At 43.8% G+C, this 18411-nt stretch overlaps 1 protein-coding gene across 1 annotated transcript; it reads left to right on the forward strand.

Moving 5' to 3' along the window:
- The first annotated feature begins 770 nt into the window (after positions 1 to 770).
- adgrg2a (adhesion G protein-coupled receptor G2a) lies at positions 771 to 17653 on the forward strand. Its single transcript, XM_029148367.3, has 23 exons — positions 771 to 834; positions 918 to 965; positions 1191 to 1259; positions 1341 to 1378; positions 1497 to 1539; positions 1625 to 1659; positions 1739 to 1866; positions 1948 to 2065; positions 2203 to 13109; positions 13206 to 13294; positions 13479 to 13615; positions 13788 to 13941; positions 14031 to 14189; positions 14283 to 14405; positions 14622 to 14667; positions 14753 to 14856; positions 14946 to 15070; positions 15180 to 15448; positions 15717 to 15816; positions 15969 to 16255; positions 16353 to 16454; positions 16572 to 16691; positions 16772 to 17653. Exons 3-23 carry the CDS (start codon positions 1239 to 1241, stop codon positions 16870 to 16872), a joined length of 13206 nt encoding a protein of 4401 aa, XP_029004200.2. The 5' UTR covers positions 771 to 834; positions 918 to 965; positions 1191 to 1238; the 3' UTR covers positions 16873 to 17653.
- The last annotated feature ends 758 nt before the right edge of the window (positions 17654 to 18411 follow it).

The following is an 18411-nucleotide window of genomic DNA, read 5'->3' on the forward strand; positions in this document are numbered from 1 at the left end:
TGGTGTGTGTGTGTGTGTGTGTGTGTGTGTGTGTGTGTGTGTGCGTGCGTGCGTGCGTGCGTGCGTGCGTGCGTGCGTGCGTGCGTGTGTGTGTGTGTGCGTGCGTCGGGGTTCCAGGAACACGACCTGCAGCGTGCTGTTGATGCTCAGCCGCGCCGTCTCGCCCTGCGAACTGCAAGTGGCTGGACAGTCTGCACTGCAGCGGTCACAGACGATACAAGTCGCCATCGTAGGAGTAGTGGAGCGAGTCGGTGAGCGCCGGACAGTCAGAGGTTGAAGCTAGTGGAGCCTAAACGCCCCCCTCCGAGGCTCACAAGCTGTTAGAGTCACAGTATAGTCACATAAAGTCACTTTTGCATACAAGCTTAGCCCTAAACAGACACATTATATAATAGATATAGATATACCTGTTACATGCAAAACAGCAACAGGAGGACACACATTTGCATATACTGTACTAACAAGAGCAGAGCACTTCTGGTGACTGTGTCCATTTAGTTTCTCTACTTTTAGCCATAAAACTTTATTAACCTGCGTTTCAGCCTCTGTGAATCTAATTAGAAGAAGTGACTTGGTTGTTTTCCAGGTGTGAACGTGTGTGAGCAAGAGGCGCCCCCCAGTGGCGGGTTCCTGAGGTGCACCTCCTCCCTGACGCTGAGTCAGATCTGTCAGTCCAACCAGCAGCCGACGCTGACGTGGTGAGCGCTCTTTGTTCCCAGCTAGTAGCTCCACCTGTGCCTCCACTGTCTCACCCCCATCTCCCCACCAGCTCCCCCATGGAGTCCGGCTCCAACCCAGTCTCGGTTTTACAGCCCCAGTCCGACACCTGCGTCTGTGAGTAACCCACAGGCTCACTGTGCTCTGCAGGATTCGGTGTCGCTTCTGCTGCTGCTTAACCATGTTTCTCTGTGCCTCAGGGGAAGCGTCTCGCTTTTGTGACTGCACCGCTTTTTGTAGCTCCTCAAGTAAGAAAATGCGACGTGTTACTGTATGTGTCTACGTCAGGTTATGCTGGCCTGCCATCAAAAGGCGTGTCTGTATGTGTAGAAACAAAAGTGATATTAAAGCATTAAAGTCTCGGAGCAGAAGGTCGTAAATGTTTTTTGAAGGTTTGGATCTGAGGCCAGAGCTCTGCCCTGAGCTTCCTTTGTCATGCTTTATGTCCTTTCTTACTGTGTTTTTCTTTTCAGGCCAGTTTTTTTGCTACGGAAATTATTATCACAGACTCTTCTATTACCATGAGTGTCCTTCAGAACGTGGTACGTGCAACACAGCAATGCACAGCTGTTCAGTACATCCTGTTCTACGCTCTGTCCTGACTGTCTGCTTTTATTGAACAGTTGTCAGAACTTCGAGTCCTTCACGCATGTGAGCCGGGGTACGTTTGTAGCACCAGTAAAACCAGTAGAAACAATCACAGCTGTTTAATCATGTTGTGATATATAACAAAAATTCCAGTAGTAATAATTCACACATGGACAATTCTTTGTGTGCAGGTCAAACTGTGCAGATTATGTAGAGATTGTGGCGCGCTACCAGGTAAAGCTCACTGCATCACTGCAAGTAAACGTTCCCCATCCGTTCACGCTGGCGATCACGTCTCATAACAAATCTCTTTACCCAGGCTGCACATGTGGAATGTCCGGGCGCCCAACAGAGGTACCTCCTAGCATCCATGTGCTCCAGTCGCTCCTGTTGTGCACATCTAACATTGAGGTGAATGCTGGTATGGTTCCAGGCTGTACAGCTGCATGCTGATACTGGAGATGTCCGGTCCGGTCAATGAGTGCTCCCTGGGAACGCTTCTGCAACAGCTGATCAATGGCATCCCTGGCATAACAAGCCAAACAGCACTTAAAAGACTGAGTTAGTTTCCATGTTCCACATTCTGATAAGTCATATTTAATGTTGTAAATGCTTTCTCTAATTATAATCGTCTGTCCTCAGTGGTTTGTGGCCCTCCTGGGTTGAACGTCACCAGCTTCCTGACATATAATCTGACCTGGGCATCCCTCAACCTGCTGAGCTCTGACATCTGCCAGCCTGACCCCTATCAGTTTGAATGGTAAATATATAACATGTTTATGTAATAAATTATGTACTTCACATGCGCAGTTATGAAACTGTACGTCAACTGTAAGTCAGAAAATTAATTTTGTGATTATCGCTTAATGTTTATAATATTTCTCTGTTCCATCACAGCCAGCAGGATGAGACGCTTGCTGTTCTCCTAATTAACACCTGCCCTCAGACGCCTCTCACAACCAACAACAGCACAGCGCCGACCTCCACTTTGTCCAACAACACCGTCAGCACAACTCCAGAAGTGAACAACACCACACAAGCCTACACAACTCCACAGACCAATATGTCACAAGAGACGGCTCAACCTAACGCCACAGCTCCACCTTCCCAGTCTGCAGCTACACAACCTGTGCCACAAGCCAGCTCACCTGTGGCTGTTCTTGACAAAACAGAGGCACAGTACAATGACCAACCCAACACAACCACTAACGCTGCACAACTAAACACAACTAGGGTGTCTGTCAGTAGCTCTACAGAGAACATCACACAATCTCCTGCAATGCAGTCTACAAATGATTCAGCAGTGCAAAGTGAAAATGCAGTTGGAGCTTTGACACGTTCACCATACAACACAACTACAGTTACACCTTCTAGTAGCACAACAGATTATTATGTAGGAGCAGTAGAAGCATTGACACCCCCTCCAAATGACACAGCAGCGAACAGTGTAACAACAGCTCAGCCTGTTACAGGACACATTGTAATAACATCTGGACCTCTAAGTGACACAACAGTGAACAATATAACTCCAACTTCACCTGTTACAGCTTCTCCAGTCAACACAACAATGAGGAATGTAATATCGACTCGAGCTTCTGGTGACACAATCGATAACACTGCAACAACAACTGGAGCTTCTAGTGACACAACAGGATACAGTGTAACTCCAGCCCCAGCTGTTACAGCGTCTCCAGTCAATACAACAGTGAACAATGTAACAACACCTGGAACTTCTAGTGAAAAAATAGTGACCAATGTAACTTCGGCTCCACCTGTTACAGCTTCTCCAGTCAACACAACAATGAGGAATGTATTAACAACTGGAGCTTCAAGTGACACAGCAGTGAACAATGTAACTCCAGCTTCATCTGTTACAGCTTCTCCAGTCAACACAACAATAAAGTATGTAATATCGACTGGAGCTTCAAGTCACACAACCGATAACACTGCAACAACAGCTGGAGCTTCTAGTGACACAACACGTTACAGTGCAACACCTGGAGCTTCTAGTGACACAACAGTGAACAATGTAACTCTAGCTCCACCTGTTACAGCATCTCCAATCAACACAACAGTAAAGAATGTAATATCGACTGGAGCTTCTAGTGACACAACCGATAACACTGCAACAACAGCTGGAGCTTCCAGTGACACAGCAGTGAACAATGTAACTCCAGCTTCACCTGTTACAGTTTCTCCAGTCAACACAACAATGAGGAATGTATTAACAACTGGAGCTTCAAGTGACACAACCGATAACATTGCAACAACAACAGCTGGCTACAGTGCAACAGCTGAAGCTTCTGGTGACACAACAGTGACAACAACAGCTGGCTACAGTGCAACAGCTGAAGCTTCTGGTGACACAACAGTGAACAATGTAACTCCAGCTCCACCTGTTACAGCTTCTCCAGTCAACACAACAATGAGGAATGTAATAACAGCTGGAGCTTCTAGTAACACAATGGTGAACAATGTAACAACTGGAGCCCCTAGCAACACAGCTGGCTACAGTGCAACAGCTGAAGCTTCTGGTGACACAACAGTGAACAATGTAACTCCAGCTTCACCTGTTACAGCTCCTCACATCAACCCAACAATGAGGAATGTAATATCGACTGGAGCTTCTAGTGACACAGCAGTGAACAATGCAACTCCAGCTCCACCTCCTACAGCATCTCCAATCAACACAACAGTAAAGAATGTAATATCGACTGGAGCTTCTAGTGACACAACCGATAACACTGCAACAATAGCTGGAGCTTCAAGTGACACAACAGAATACAGTGCAAAAGCTGAAGCTTCTAGTGACACAACAGTGAACAATGTAACAACTGGACCCACTAGTAACACAACAGGTTACAGTGCAACAGCAACGACACCTGGAGCTTCTGGTGACACAACACGTTACAGTGCAACAACTGGATCTTCTAGTGACACAACACGTTACAGTGCAACACCTGGAGCTTCTAGTGACACAACCGATAACACTGCAACAACAGCTGGAGCTTCAAGTGACACAACACTGAACGATGTAACAACTGGACTCGCTAGTAACACAGCAGGTTACAGTGCAACAGTGGGTGCTTCGAGTGACACAACAGTGAGCAATGAAACTCCAGCTCCACCTCTTACAGCATCTCCAATCAACACAACAGTAAAGAATGTAATATCGACTGGAGCTTCTAGTGACACAACCGATAACACTGCAACAATAGCTGGAGCTTCAAGTGACACAACTGGTTACAGTGCAAAAGCTGGAGCTTCTAGTGACACAACAGTGAACAATGTAACAACTGGACCCACTAGTAACACAACAGGTTACAGTGCAACAGCAATGACACCTGGAGCTTCTAGTGACACAACACGTTACAGTGCAACAACTGGATCTTCTAGTGACACAACACGTTACAGTGCAACACCTGGAGCTTCTAGTGACACAACAGTGAACAATGTAACTCTAGCTCCACCTGTTACAGCATCTCCAATCAACACAACAGTAAAGAATGTAATATCGACTGGAGCTTCTAGTGACACAACCGATAACACTGCAACAACAGCTGGAGCTTCCAGTGACACAGCAGTGAACAATGTGACTCCAGCTTCACCTGTTACAGTTTCTCCAGTCAACACAACAATGTGGAATGTATTAACAACTGGAGCTTCAAGTGACACAACCGATAACATTGCAACAACAACAGCTGGCTACAGTGCAACAGCTGAAGCTTCTGGTGACACAACAGTGACAACAACAGCTGGCTACAGTGCAACAGCTGAAGCTTCTGGTGACACAACAGTGAACAATGTAACTCCAGCTCCACCTGTTACAGCTTCTCCAGTCAACACAACAATGAGGAATGTAATAACAGCTGGAGCTTCTAGTAACACAATGGTGAACAATGTAACAACTGGAGCCCCTAGTAACACAGCTGGCTACAGTGCAACAGCTGAAGCTTCTGGTGACACAACAGTGAACAATGTAACTCCAGCTTCACCTGTTACAGCTCCTCACATCAACCCAACAATGAGGAATGTAATATCGACTGGAGCTTCTAGTGACACAGCAGTGAACAATGCAACTCCAGCTCCACCTCCTACAGCATCTCCAATCAACACAACAGTAAAGAATGTAATATCGACTGGAGCTTCTAGTGACACAACCGATAACACTGCAACAACAGCTGGAGCTTCCAGTGACACAGCAGTGAACAATGTAACTCCAGCTTCACCTGTTACAGTTTCTCCAGTCAACACAACAATGAGGAATGTATTAACAACTGGAGCTTCAAGTGACACAACCGATAACATTGCAACAACAACAGCTGGCTACAGTGCAACAGCTGAAGCTTCTGGTGACACAACAGTGACAACAACAGCTGGCTACAGTGCAACAGCTGAAGCTTCTGGTGACACAACAGTGAAAAATGTAACTCCAGCTCCACCTGTTATAGCTTCTCCAGTCAACACAACAATGAGGAATGAAATAACAGCTGGAGCTTCTAGTAACACAATGGTGAACAATGTAACAACTGGAGCCCCTAGTAACACAGCTGGCTACAGTGCAACAGCTGAAGCTTCTGGTGACACAACAGTGAACAATGTAACTCCAGCTTCACCTGTTACAGCTCCTCACATCAACCCAACAATGAGGAATGAAATATCGACTGGAGCTTCTAGTGACACAGCAGTGAACAATGCAACTCCAGCTGCACCTCCTACAGCATCTCCAATCAACACAACAGTAAAGAATGTAATATCGACTGGAGCTTCTAGTGACACAACCGATAACACTGCAACAACAGCTGGAGCTTCTAGTGACACAACAGTGAACAATGCAACTCCAGCTCCACCTCCTACAGCATCTCCAATCAACACAACAGTAAAGAATGTAATATCGACTGGAGCTTCTAGTGACACAACCGATAACACTGCAACAACAGCTGGAGCTTCAAGTGACACAACACTGAACGATGTAACAACTGGACTCGCTAGTAACACAGCAGGTTACAGTGCAACAGTGGGAGCTTCGAGTGACACAACAGTGAGCAATGAAACTCCAGTTCCACCTCCTACAACATCTCCAATCAACACAACAGTAAAGAATGTAATATCGACTGGAGCTTCTAGTGACACAACCGATAACACTGCAACAATAGCTGGAGCTTCAAGTGACACAACTGGATACAGTGCAAAAGCTGGAGCTTCTAGTGACACAACAGTGAGCAATGTAACTCCAGCTCCACCTCTTACAGCATCTCCAATCAACACAACAGTAAAGAATGTAATATCGACTGGAGCTTCTAGTGACACAACCGATAACACTGCAACAACAGCTGGAGCTTCTAGTGACACAACAGTGAGCAATGCAACTCTAGCTTCACCTGTTACAGTTTCTCCAGTCAACACAACAATGAGGAATGTATTAACAACTGGAGCTTCAAGTGACACAACCGATAACATTGCAACAACAACTGGAGCTTCTAGTAACACAACAGGTTACAGTGCAAAAGCTGGAGCTTCTAGTGACACAACACTGAACGATGTAACAACTGGACTCACTAGTAACACAGCAGGTTACAGTGCAACAGCGGGAGCTTTTAGTGACACAACAGTGAGCAATGAAACTTCAGCTCCACCTCTTACAGCATCTCCAATCAACACAACAGTAAAGAATGTAATATCGACTGGAGCTTCTAGTGACACAACCGATAACACTGCAACAATAGCTGGAGCTTCAAGTGACACAACAGAATACAGTGCAAAAGCTGAAGCTTCTAGTGACACAACAGTGAACAATGTAACAACTGGACCCACTAGTAACACAACAGGTTACAGTGCAACAGCAACGACACCTGGAGCTTCTGGTGACACAACACGTTACAGTGCAACAACTGGATCTTCTAGTGACACAACACGTTACAGTGCAACACCTGGAGCTTCTAGTGACACAACAGTGAACAATGTAACTCTAGCTCCACCTGTTACAGCATCTCCAATCAACACAACAATAAAGAATGTAATATCGACTGGAGCTTCTAGTGACACAACCGATAACACTGCAACAACAGCTGGAGCTTCCAGTGACACAGCAGTGAACAATGTAACTCCAGCTTCACCTGTTACAGTTTCTCCAGTTAACACAACAATGAGGAATGTATTAACAACTGGAGCTTCAAGTGACACAACCGATAACATTGCAACAACAACTGGAGCTTTAAGTAACACAACAGGTTACAGTGCAACAGCTGGAGCTTCCAGTGACACAACAGTGAACAATGTAACTCCAGCTCCACCTGTTACAGCTTCTCCAGTCAACACAACAATGAGGAATGTAATAACAGCTGGAGCTTCTAGTAACACAATGGTGAACAATGTAACAACTGGAGCCCCTAGTAACGCAGATGGCTACAGTGCAACAGCTGAAGCTTCTGGTGACACAACAGTGAACAATGTAACTCCAGCTTCACCTGTTACAGCTCCTCACATCAACCCAACAATGAGGAATGTAATATCGACTGGAGCTTCTAGTGACACAACCGATAACACTGCAACAACAGCTGGAGCTTCAAGTGACACAACACTGAATGATGTAACAACTGGACTCGCTAGTAACACAGCAGGTTACAGTGCAACAGCGGGAGCTTCTAGTGACACAACAGTGAGCAATGAAACTCCAGCTCCACCTCTTACAGCATCTCCAATCAACACAACAGTGAAGAATGTAATATCGACTGGAGCTTCTATTGACACAACCGATAACACTGCAACAATAGCTGGAGCTTCAAGTGACACAACAGGTTACAGTGCAAAAGCTGGAGCTTCTAGTGACACAACACTGAACGATGTAACAACTGGACTCGCTACTAACACAGCAGGTTACAGTGCAACAGCTGGAGCTTCTAGTGACACAACACTGAACGATGTAACAACTGGACTCGCTAGTAACACAGCAGGTTACAGTGCAACAGCTGGAGCTTCTAGTGACACAACAGTGAACAATGTAACAACTGGACCCACTAGTAACACAACAGGTTACAGTGCAACAGCAACGGCACCTGGAGCTTCTAGTGACACAACACATTACAGTGCAACACCTGGAGCTTCTAGTGACACAACAGTGAACAATGTAACTCTAGCTCCACCTGTTACAGCATCTCCAATCAACACAACAGTAAAGAATGTAATATCGACTGGAGCTTCTAGTGACACAACCGATAACACTGCAACAACAGCTGGAGCTTTTAGTGACACAACAGTGAGCAATGCAACTCCAGCTTCACCTGTTACAGTTTCTCCAGTCAACACAACAATGAGGAATGTATTAACAACTGGAGCTTCAAGTGGCACAACCGATAACATTGCAACAACAACTGGAGCTTCTAGTAACACAACAGGTTACAGTGCAAAAGCTGGAGCTTCTAGTGACACAACACTGAACGATGTAACAACTGGACTCGCTAGTAACACAGCAGGTTACAGTGCAACAGCGGGAGCTTCTGGTGACACAACAGTGAGCAATGTAACTCCAGCTCCACCTCTTACAGCATCTCCAATCAACACAACAGTAAAGAATGTAATATCGACTGGAGCTTCTAGTGACACAACCGATAACACTGAAACAATAGCTGGAGCTTCTAGTGACACAACAGTGAGCAATGTAACTCCATCTCCACCTGTTACAGCTTCTCCAGTCAACACAACAATGAGGAATGTAATAACAGCTGGAGCTTCTAGTAACACAATGGAGAACAATGTAACAACTGGAGCCCCTAGTAACGCAGCTGGCTACAGTGCAACAGCTGAAGCTTCTGGTGACACAACAGTGAACAATGTAACTCCAGCTTCACCTGTTACAGCTCCTCACATCAACCCAACAATGAGGAATGTAATATCGACTGGAGCCTCTAGTGACACAACCGATAACACTGCAACAACAGCTGGATCTTCTGGTGACACAACAGTGAGCAAAGTAACTCCAGATCCACCTCCTACAGCATCTCCAATCAACACAACAGTAAAGAATGTAATATTGACTGGAGCTTCTAGTGACACAACCGATAACACTGCAACAACAGCTGGAGCTTCTAGTGACACAACAGTGAGCAATGCAACTCCAGCTTCACCTGTTACAGTTTCTCCAGTCAACACAACAATGAGGAATGTATTAACAACTGGAGCTTCAAGTGACACAACCGATAACATTGCAACAACAACTGGAGCTTCTAGTAACACAACCGGTTACAGTGCAAAAGCTGGAGCTTCTAGTGACACAACACTGAACGATGTAACAACTGGACTCGCTAGTAACACAGCAGGTTACAGTGCAACAGCGGGAGCTTCTGGTGACACAACAGTGAGCAATGGAACTCGAGCTCCACCTCTTACAGCATCTCCAATCAACACAACAGTAAAGAATGTAATATCGACTGGAGCTTCTAGTGACACAACCGATAACACTGCAACAAGAGCTGGAGCTTCTAGTGACACAACAGGTTACAGTGCAAAAGCTGGAGCTTCTAGTGACACAACACTGAACGATGTAACAACTGGACTCGCTAGTAACACAGCAGGTTACAGTGCAACAGCTGGAGCTTTTAGTGACACAACAGTGAACAATGTAACAACTGGACCCACTTATAACACAACAGGTTACAGTGCAACAGCGACGACACCTGGAGCTTCTAGTGACACAACACGTTACAGTGCAACACCTGGAGCTTCTAGTGACACAACAGTGAGCAATGTAACTCTAGCTCCACCTGTTACAGCTTTTCCATTCTACACAGTACTGAACAATGTAAAAGCTGAAGCCTCTAGTAACACAACAAGTTACAGTGCAACAACTGGACCTTCTAGTGACACAACACCTTACAACGCAACACCTGGAGCTTCTAGTGACACAACAGTGAACAATGCAACTCTAGCTCCACCTGTTACAGTTGCTCCATTCAACACAACAAGTTATGATTTAACAGCAACTGGGACTTCTAGTGACAAAACGGTGAACAATGTAAAAACAACTGGAACTTCTAGTGACACAACAGTGAACAATGTAACTCCAGCTCCACCTCTTACAGCGTCTCCAATCAACACAACAGTAAGGAATGTAATATCGACTGGAGCTTCTAGTGACACAACCAATATCACTGCAACAACAGCTGGAGCTTCTAGTGACACAACAGAATATAGTGTAACTCCAGCTGCACCTGTTACAGCTTCTCACGGCAACACAACAATGAGGAATGTAATAACAACTGGAGCTTCTAGTAAGACAACACTCAACACTGTAACAACTGGAGCCGCTAGTAACACAGCAGGCTACAGTGCAACAGCTGAAGCTTCTGGTGACACAACATTAAACAATATAACTCTAGCTCCACCTGTCACAGGTTCTCGAGTCAACACAACAGTGAGGAACGTTATATCAACGGGGGCTTCTAGTGACACAACTGATAACACCGCAACAACAGCTGGAACTTCCAGTGTCACAACAGTGAACAATATAATAACTGAATCCTCTAATAACACAACAAGTTACAGTGCAAGAACTGGAGCTTTTAGTGACACAAAAGGAACAAATATAACTACCGATCAACCTGTTCCAGCTTCTCCAGTCAACATAACAGCTCATGATGTAACAACATCTGTAACCTCTACTGACATATCAGATTACAATGTAACAGCAACCGGAGCCTCTAGCAATGCGACGGAGGTGAATGTAACTACAGCTCAGCCTGTTACAGCGTCTCCTATTACAGCAACCATTCACATGTCAACAACTGAAAGTTCTAGTAACACAACAGGTTACAATGCAGTGACTTCTAGTGAACCAAAATTGAACAATGTAACAACATCCGGAACTTCTAGTGAAACAACAGGCCACAATGCAACAACATTTGGACCTAAAAGTAAAACAGCAGGTTACAATATAACAACTGAAACTTCTAGTGACATAACAGTGAACAATGTAACAACAACTGGTGCTCCTAGTAACACAACAGGGGCGAATAAAACCACATCTCATCCTGTTACAGGGTCTCACATTACAACAACCAGTAACATTACAACAACAGCTGGATATTCTAGTAACACATCAGGTTACAATACAAGCAGTGGAGCACCTAGTGACACAAAAGATAGCAATGTAACTACAGCTCCACCTGTTACATTGTCTCCCATCAACTCAACAAGTTACAATGTAACAACAACTGGAAAATCTACAACAACTGGAGCTTCTAGTAACACAACAGGGGGAGATGTAACTACAGCAGAACCTGTTACAGCTAATCCTGCCAATGCAACAGAGAACAATGTAACAACAACTGAATCTTCTAGTAAGACAACAGGTTACAATTTAACAACTGGAGCTTCTCGTAACACAACAGGGGGGAATGTAACTACAGCTCAACCTGTTACAGCTTCTCCATTGAATGCAACGGAGAACAATGCAACAACAACTGAATCTTCTACTAACATGACAGGGGGAAATGTAACTACAGCTCAACCTGTTACAGCTTCTCCATTGAATGCAACGGAGAACGATACAACAACAACTGAATCTTCTAGTAACATGACAGGTTACAACACAACAACTGTTGCTTCTAGTGACACAACGGGTCAGAATGCAACAACTGGAGCTTCAAGTAACACAACAGGGATGAATGTAACTGCAGCTCAACATGTTACAGATTCTTCAGTCAACATAACAAAGAACAATGCAACAACAACTGAATCTTCTAGTAACACAACAGACAACAATGCAGCTCAGCTTTTTACAACTTCTCCTGTTGACACAACAGTTAACAATGGAACAACTGGAGCTTCTTTGAACGATAAAGATTACAATGGAACTTTAATAGATTCAGTTACACCTTCTCCAAACGGTTCAGCAGTCTACAATGTAACTACAGTTGGACCGTTTTCACCTACTTCAAATGATACAACACTGTACAATGTGTCTACACCCACACTTGCCACAGCAGAGCACAATGTAAGTACAAGTGGACCATTCACGACAGCTCCCAATGAAACAACGAGGAATGTAACTACAGTCATCACAAATTATACAATGGATAACAATATGACTACACCAGCCAACAATTACACAACAGCCTTTAATAATTACACAGTAGGAAACTTACACAATGGTACTAATACAACAATTAACGCAACAATAAGTCCATTTACATCATCGCCCAATGATTTGTACATCAACAATGCAACTACAGTCTTCAGCAATTACACAAAACCAGATAATATAACAGCGTATACTTCATCTCCAAGCAACATAACTACTACACCTATGTCAGATACACAACAAAACACAACACAGGCTATTGAAAACACAACAGTTAATGAAACTGCTTTAGAAGTCACTGGAACAGTCACAACTTCAATCAACATGACTACGGTCAACACTATCCGACCTACAACGGCTCCACTCAGCAACCAAACCACAACTTACACCCTAGTCAGTGTGACTAAAAACTCTACCACAGCTGCCAACAGCACGGGTCCAAATGCTACTCAGACTGTGACTGTAGACATTAGACCAACTGAGAACACAACTGTGAGCAATTTAACCACAAATGTTCCCCAAAAAGAGCAAGGAGTCAACTCAACAACTGTAGCAGCCACTACACCCCTTGATCACATATCTACACCTTTATCCATGAACTCAACAACACCTGGCTTAATTCCAACCCGGACAAACGGCACTACTCCCACGCTTTCCTTAACTTCTAGCTTTACCCCTACCACACCATTTCAAACCCCCACCCTCAATGCATCTACAACAGCAGCAAGTATGTGAAGCATAAAAATAAGATGTTTGGACTACTAAGATAATCATGTGCCAGAGTTTGGGTTAATGACAGGAATATGCTTTGTTGCTTGCCAAGGTATTGAAACAACCATCGGAGTGCTGGAGCAACAGTCAGACCAGCTGCTTAATGAGTCACAGAATACGTCCCAGTTCAATGCTTCTCAGGTAAAGCTACAAATTTATCACCAGACAGTATGTACTATTGAGAAAGAAACAAACATTTGACCTTAAACAGTAAATGATTACCCCTGTGGTCACAGCTATACTTGTAAAATGTTTCAACAAAGTTCTGCTGCTGTGTTGTGGAGTTCTCACCCCAGTAACCTCTAAGGTTTGTTGGATGTTGCAGGTGCAGCAGTTGGTGGGGCAGCTGGAGAAGCTTCTGGACACCCCCAAGGTGCCTCAGTCAGTTGGACAAAAAGTCATCACCATCATCAGCAACCTGATGAACGCACCTGCTGCAGCCCTTGCAGCATCTTCCAACAGGTTTGTCTGAATCAGAAAAAGTTTGAAAACGGCAACAAAGATTTGGATTCTTACAGTTTGCTGTGCCCAGGGTAAAGGCAAAACTTTAGAGATATGAATTGTTTACCTGCTGATTAATTTGTTATAGATAAATGAAGTCATGATGCATTTTTGTCATCTTTCCTGCTGACAGGCTCATACACATAGTCGACAGTCTAGGCGTGAAGCTGGATGTCAGTGGGACTGGGATCCTCTCTTCCAGCTCACTGGTCCTGGCAGTGAGGACAGTGGACCCATCCAACTTTCCTTCAACATCTGTTGACATCTTCAGCACTAACAACGTCCAGGTGCAGTACTGCAGCTCAACTCTCCTGGTTTTTATGCGAAAGCTGCAGAGACGCCAAATCCATTAATTGTCTAATTTTCTTGTTTCCAGCTCCGTTCTCTCAGTGGTTCGCGTTCCAAGAGGTCAGCAGGATCTGCCATGGGGTCCGTGCAGTTACCCTCCTCCCTCACATCAGGTCTTCCTCTTGAACAACAAAAACAGGCCAACAGGGTTCAGTTCAGCTTCTACTCCAAACCGGCTTTGTTTCAGGTGCTTTCCCTTTAACGCCTACAAGCATTGTGTTGAAGAAAAATAGCCTCATTGTCAACTGAATGAATCATGTTTTTTTTGTTTGTTTTGCAGGATGCTACGTTAAATAACAGCATACTTGTCAGTTCCGTCTTGGCCTCCAGTGTTTCCAATCTGTCAATAAGCAACTTAAAAGATAATATTGTCTTTTCCATTTACAATGCCAACCCTGTAAATGTGAGTAGTCAAACTCACCAAAATCATCTGTTTTTTCAGATCATCTGATTGCATTTTTGCTAATTAATTAGATCTGTTAACTCTTCACGCACGTTAGATCAGTTGCAGCCCGAAATTCATATTAATATAATATCATGTTTTAGAACCAGGCCTGTTTAAATGAGATGCATTTATAAGTGCCATCACTTTTATGTTGTGCATTTATTCTTCTTGTAGAACAACTATACGGCCTCCTGTGCATTTTGGGATTTCACGCTGAACGGTGAGTACATGAATATTAAACATTAGTCAAGAGTGCAGTTTCCATAATTATACTGTATGAGGTCTGTGGCCTTTTCATTTTTTAGGTGGTGGAGGTGGCTGGAACCTATTTGGCTGCTTCGTTTTAAACACAACAGCAGAGCAAACAACCTGCAGCTGCAACCATCTCACCTCATTCGCGATTCTGCTGGTTCGTGCATCTGAAGTTTTGATATTTGTGTAATGTACAATGTTGACGACGCTAATATACATATACTGATATTGTGCCTTAAAAAACAGGATTTGTCCAGAGCAGGAATAATAGATCGTCAGCAGGGTCAAATTCTTACCTTCATTACCTATATCGGATGTGGAATCTCTGCTATTTTTCTTGGACTCACATTAGTGACGTACCTGTTGTTTGAGTAAGAAGTGAACTCTACTTAAATCTGATTAAAATTCATTTTCTCTAATAATTATATCTATTATATATATATATATATATAAATTTGACCAAACTCCACTTCTTTTTAGAAAACTGTTGCGGGATATTCCAGCTAAGATCCTGGTTCAGCTGTGCCTCTCCCTCCTCTTCCTCAACATGGTGTTTCTGGTGGACAGCTGGCTGGCGCTCTACCCAGCCATCGGCCTGTGCATCAGCACCGCGTTCTTCCTGCACTACTTCCTGTTGACTTCATTCACCTGGGCCGGACTGGAGGCCCTGCACATGTACCTGAGCGTTGTCCGTGTCTTCAATCCATATGTTAGCAGATATATGCTCAAGTTCGCACTCGTTGGCTGGGGTAGGTACTTCTACAATTAATATGCCTGTGGAAGGAACACTTACTTTAGTTTTACATATTGTGGAGGAAACCTGTGTAGAAAGATATTTGTCTACTGAGTATTTCATCAAATCTCTGGAGCCTGTGCTTTAAAAATGGCCTAGTTAGTATTTAATGGATAAAGGAAAGATGTTGTGACACTACTAACACTGAATCATTCGTAAATGTTGATGCTTCTTCAATGATTTTGATTTAATGGTTCTGCTAAATAACATGGTGATGTCTGCAGGTATTCCTCTTCTCATTGTCATCATTATAATATCAGTGGACAAGAACAACTATGGTCTGGTCACATATGGAAAATACACAGACGGAACTTCCGATGACTTGTAAGTTTGTAGTATTTGATCTTTGATGTTTGAATGTGCATTGCTCCTCGTGGAACATCATTTTGTGTGGAACTGTTTAAATTATTCTAGATAAAGACGACTTAGTCCAGACATTTCTAATACTTTCTAATCTCTTCTGCGACCTCCTGCAGCTGCTGGCTGCTGAATGACATTGCCTTTTACGTGGGCGTAGTGGCGTACTTCCTCCTCATCTTCGCTCTGTGCTTCGTGGTCTTCATCATCGTGATGGTGCAGCTGTCTCGAATAAAGAAGCAGAACCCCCATAACCAGTCCCCACACCGGGGAGTGATAACTGACCTGCGCAGCATTGCCGGCCTGGTCATCCTGCTGGGCCTCACCTGGGGCTTTGCTCTGTTTGCCTGGGGTCCCCTCTACTTACCCTTTGTTTACCTGTTCACTATATTCAACTCCCTGCAAGGTCAGACACACATAGCCTGCAATAAACTGATGCGTGTGCATCTCCATCTTTATGACCTCAGAAGCTAATATTTTACTGTTTACTCCACCCTGTGCAGGATTCTTCATCTTTATTTTCCACTGTGCTCTGAAGGAGAATGTTCGTAGGCAGTGGAGAACTTATCTCTGCTGTGGGAAATTGCGATTGGCTGAAAACTCAGGTGAGCATCTGAATTTGTTGCTTGTGTACAGTTTAATGCAACATAAATCAAAAGGGACAAGTGCATAGACGTGTTTTATATACAGTAACTAAACTAATATTCTTTCCTTTTCTACAGAATGGAGTCGAACGGCCACCCAGAACAACCGTAATACCTCAGTCCACACAGCCACCACCTCAGCTGCCCAGTTACCCTCCCGAAGCGCTTCAGTCATCAGTGATGCTACCGACAGCAGTGGTATGTGGACACTTTGCACACATTTATGCTCACACTTTAGTGCAGGGACACTCAGTGATTCATGGTGCTGGTCCCCGCAGGCTCTGTGTTTGCTGATAGCGGAATATCCAGCGGCTCCAATAGCGATGTTGTCCTCAATGAGCTCCACAGACGAAACCAGTCACTGCAAGACGAGTCGTAAACAGTAATTATCTACCCGAGGGAGTCGAGGGCACAGCCGGTGATCAGGCGCATGATCTCAAGATTCTAGGAAATCCTCAGTGTTACACAAGATGAAGTTGCTAAAGGTGTAATGAAGAAAACCTAATGAGTGAAAGTGAGACTGAAGAACCTGAAGGGAAGGTGTTACGTTACATTATTTCTACACTTTGTAGATGATGTGAACATATTGACTACAGTAGATGCAGTAGTTGCCTCTTTGACTGAAGACGAGTGTCCAGACTGTGTAGCTGTTATGACTTTTGTTATGACTATTTTTAGTCCAGAAATGTCATGGCCAGTAGCCTCAGATGTGGTAAAGCTGTTTTTCTTATTTTTTTATTCATGTACATAAATATAAAGAAAATTATTTTATAGTGTTTATAATGTTTCATGGATCACTGCTTCTATATTTTCAAAATAAGGGTCCATTTATTGATTTGCAGCTCTTTTCAGGGCTGGAAAAGGCACTTTGTGAAGGACCCTGTTAACATTTTATAGAGATATGTTGCATTTAGAGAAACTGTGTAAATGCCAACATTTAGCTGTTTGAAAGAGTACAGTTCTCTTTATGTTAGAAACTGAAGATATTGTGTTTATATTGGTAAACAATACATTAGGTCTTTTTAAGTAAAAACCAACAGAGGTCTGGTCACAGATCGTCTTGGATTATGAGCGTCCTGTTTTATGAAGTCAGTTTCTCCTTAAACACTTAGAGCGGAGAAGGAGAAGAAGAAAACAGTAAAACCTAATCTCATTACCTGTCCAGTTTGTCTTTTCTGAGTCTGAGAGTTTCACATTTACTAGGAAATTTTATACTTTAATCAAACACAAGAACCAATTAAAACCTCAGTGGACTAGGAAATCACCACAGAGGTGGTAACCTCCAGTGGAGCGCTCGCACCCACCCAGCGCCGGTTCACTCGAGGGCCGTGAAGGTCGACCTCAGGTTGGCAGCACTTAGTCATTAAAGGTTTTACCTGAGTTCAGATCTGCGTGGAGTGTGACCTCTAATGCGAATCAAATGAGAGCGCTCGCTGTGTGAGTTATAGGGAGGCAGAGACACAGATGTTACACTGATGAGCATGATTCACACAGACTCGTGTTGGTACTGAACCCACTTCCGGGTCGGGCACATTAACTTCTAACCAACGCTTTCTAACAGAGGTCTCTGAAGTAGGTTAAAAGCCTTTATATGTATGAAACAGTATCAAATAATATCACATTTCAACGGCTAAAAATAGCTATGAAGACTGCAAAGCTAATGAAACGAACCTCCTGCTACTGAGCATCAGTGTGTGATTTGTAAACAGATATTAGTTTATTTCAATAAAAATTTTGTTTCACTTTATTTATTTTATTTATTCACAAAATGTTCTTCGAAATGCTGCACATCTTCCACCAGATGTCAGCACAAGCACACGCTGTTGTACCACTAGAATGGGACGTAAATTTGCAGTTAGACAATAAATTTTATTAGAATCAATATTTTTACCTCGTCCGCTTTAACAATGGCTCAGAC

The sequence above is a fragment of the Betta splendens genome, chromosome 4 (assembly GCF_900634795.4).
Source record: "Betta splendens chromosome 4, fBetSpl5.4, whole genome shotgun sequence".
NCBI classification, from domain to species: Eukaryota; Metazoa; Chordata; class Actinopteri; order Anabantiformes; family Osphronemidae; genus Betta; species Betta splendens.

Bases quoted from the DNA above. Each gene is read 5' to 3' on its own strand.
- adgrg2a (XM_029148367.3), top strand. From the start codon at position 1,239: ATGAGTGTCCTTCAGAACGTG. The intron at 1,379-1,496 runs GTACGTTTGTAG...CTTTGTGTGCAG, and splicing joins CTTCACGCATGTGAGCCGGG to GTCAAACTGTGCAGATTATG. The intron at 15,071-15,179 runs GTAAGAAGTGAA...ACTTCTTTTTAG, and splicing joins GTGACGTACCTGTTGTTTGA to AAAACTGTTGCGGGATATTC.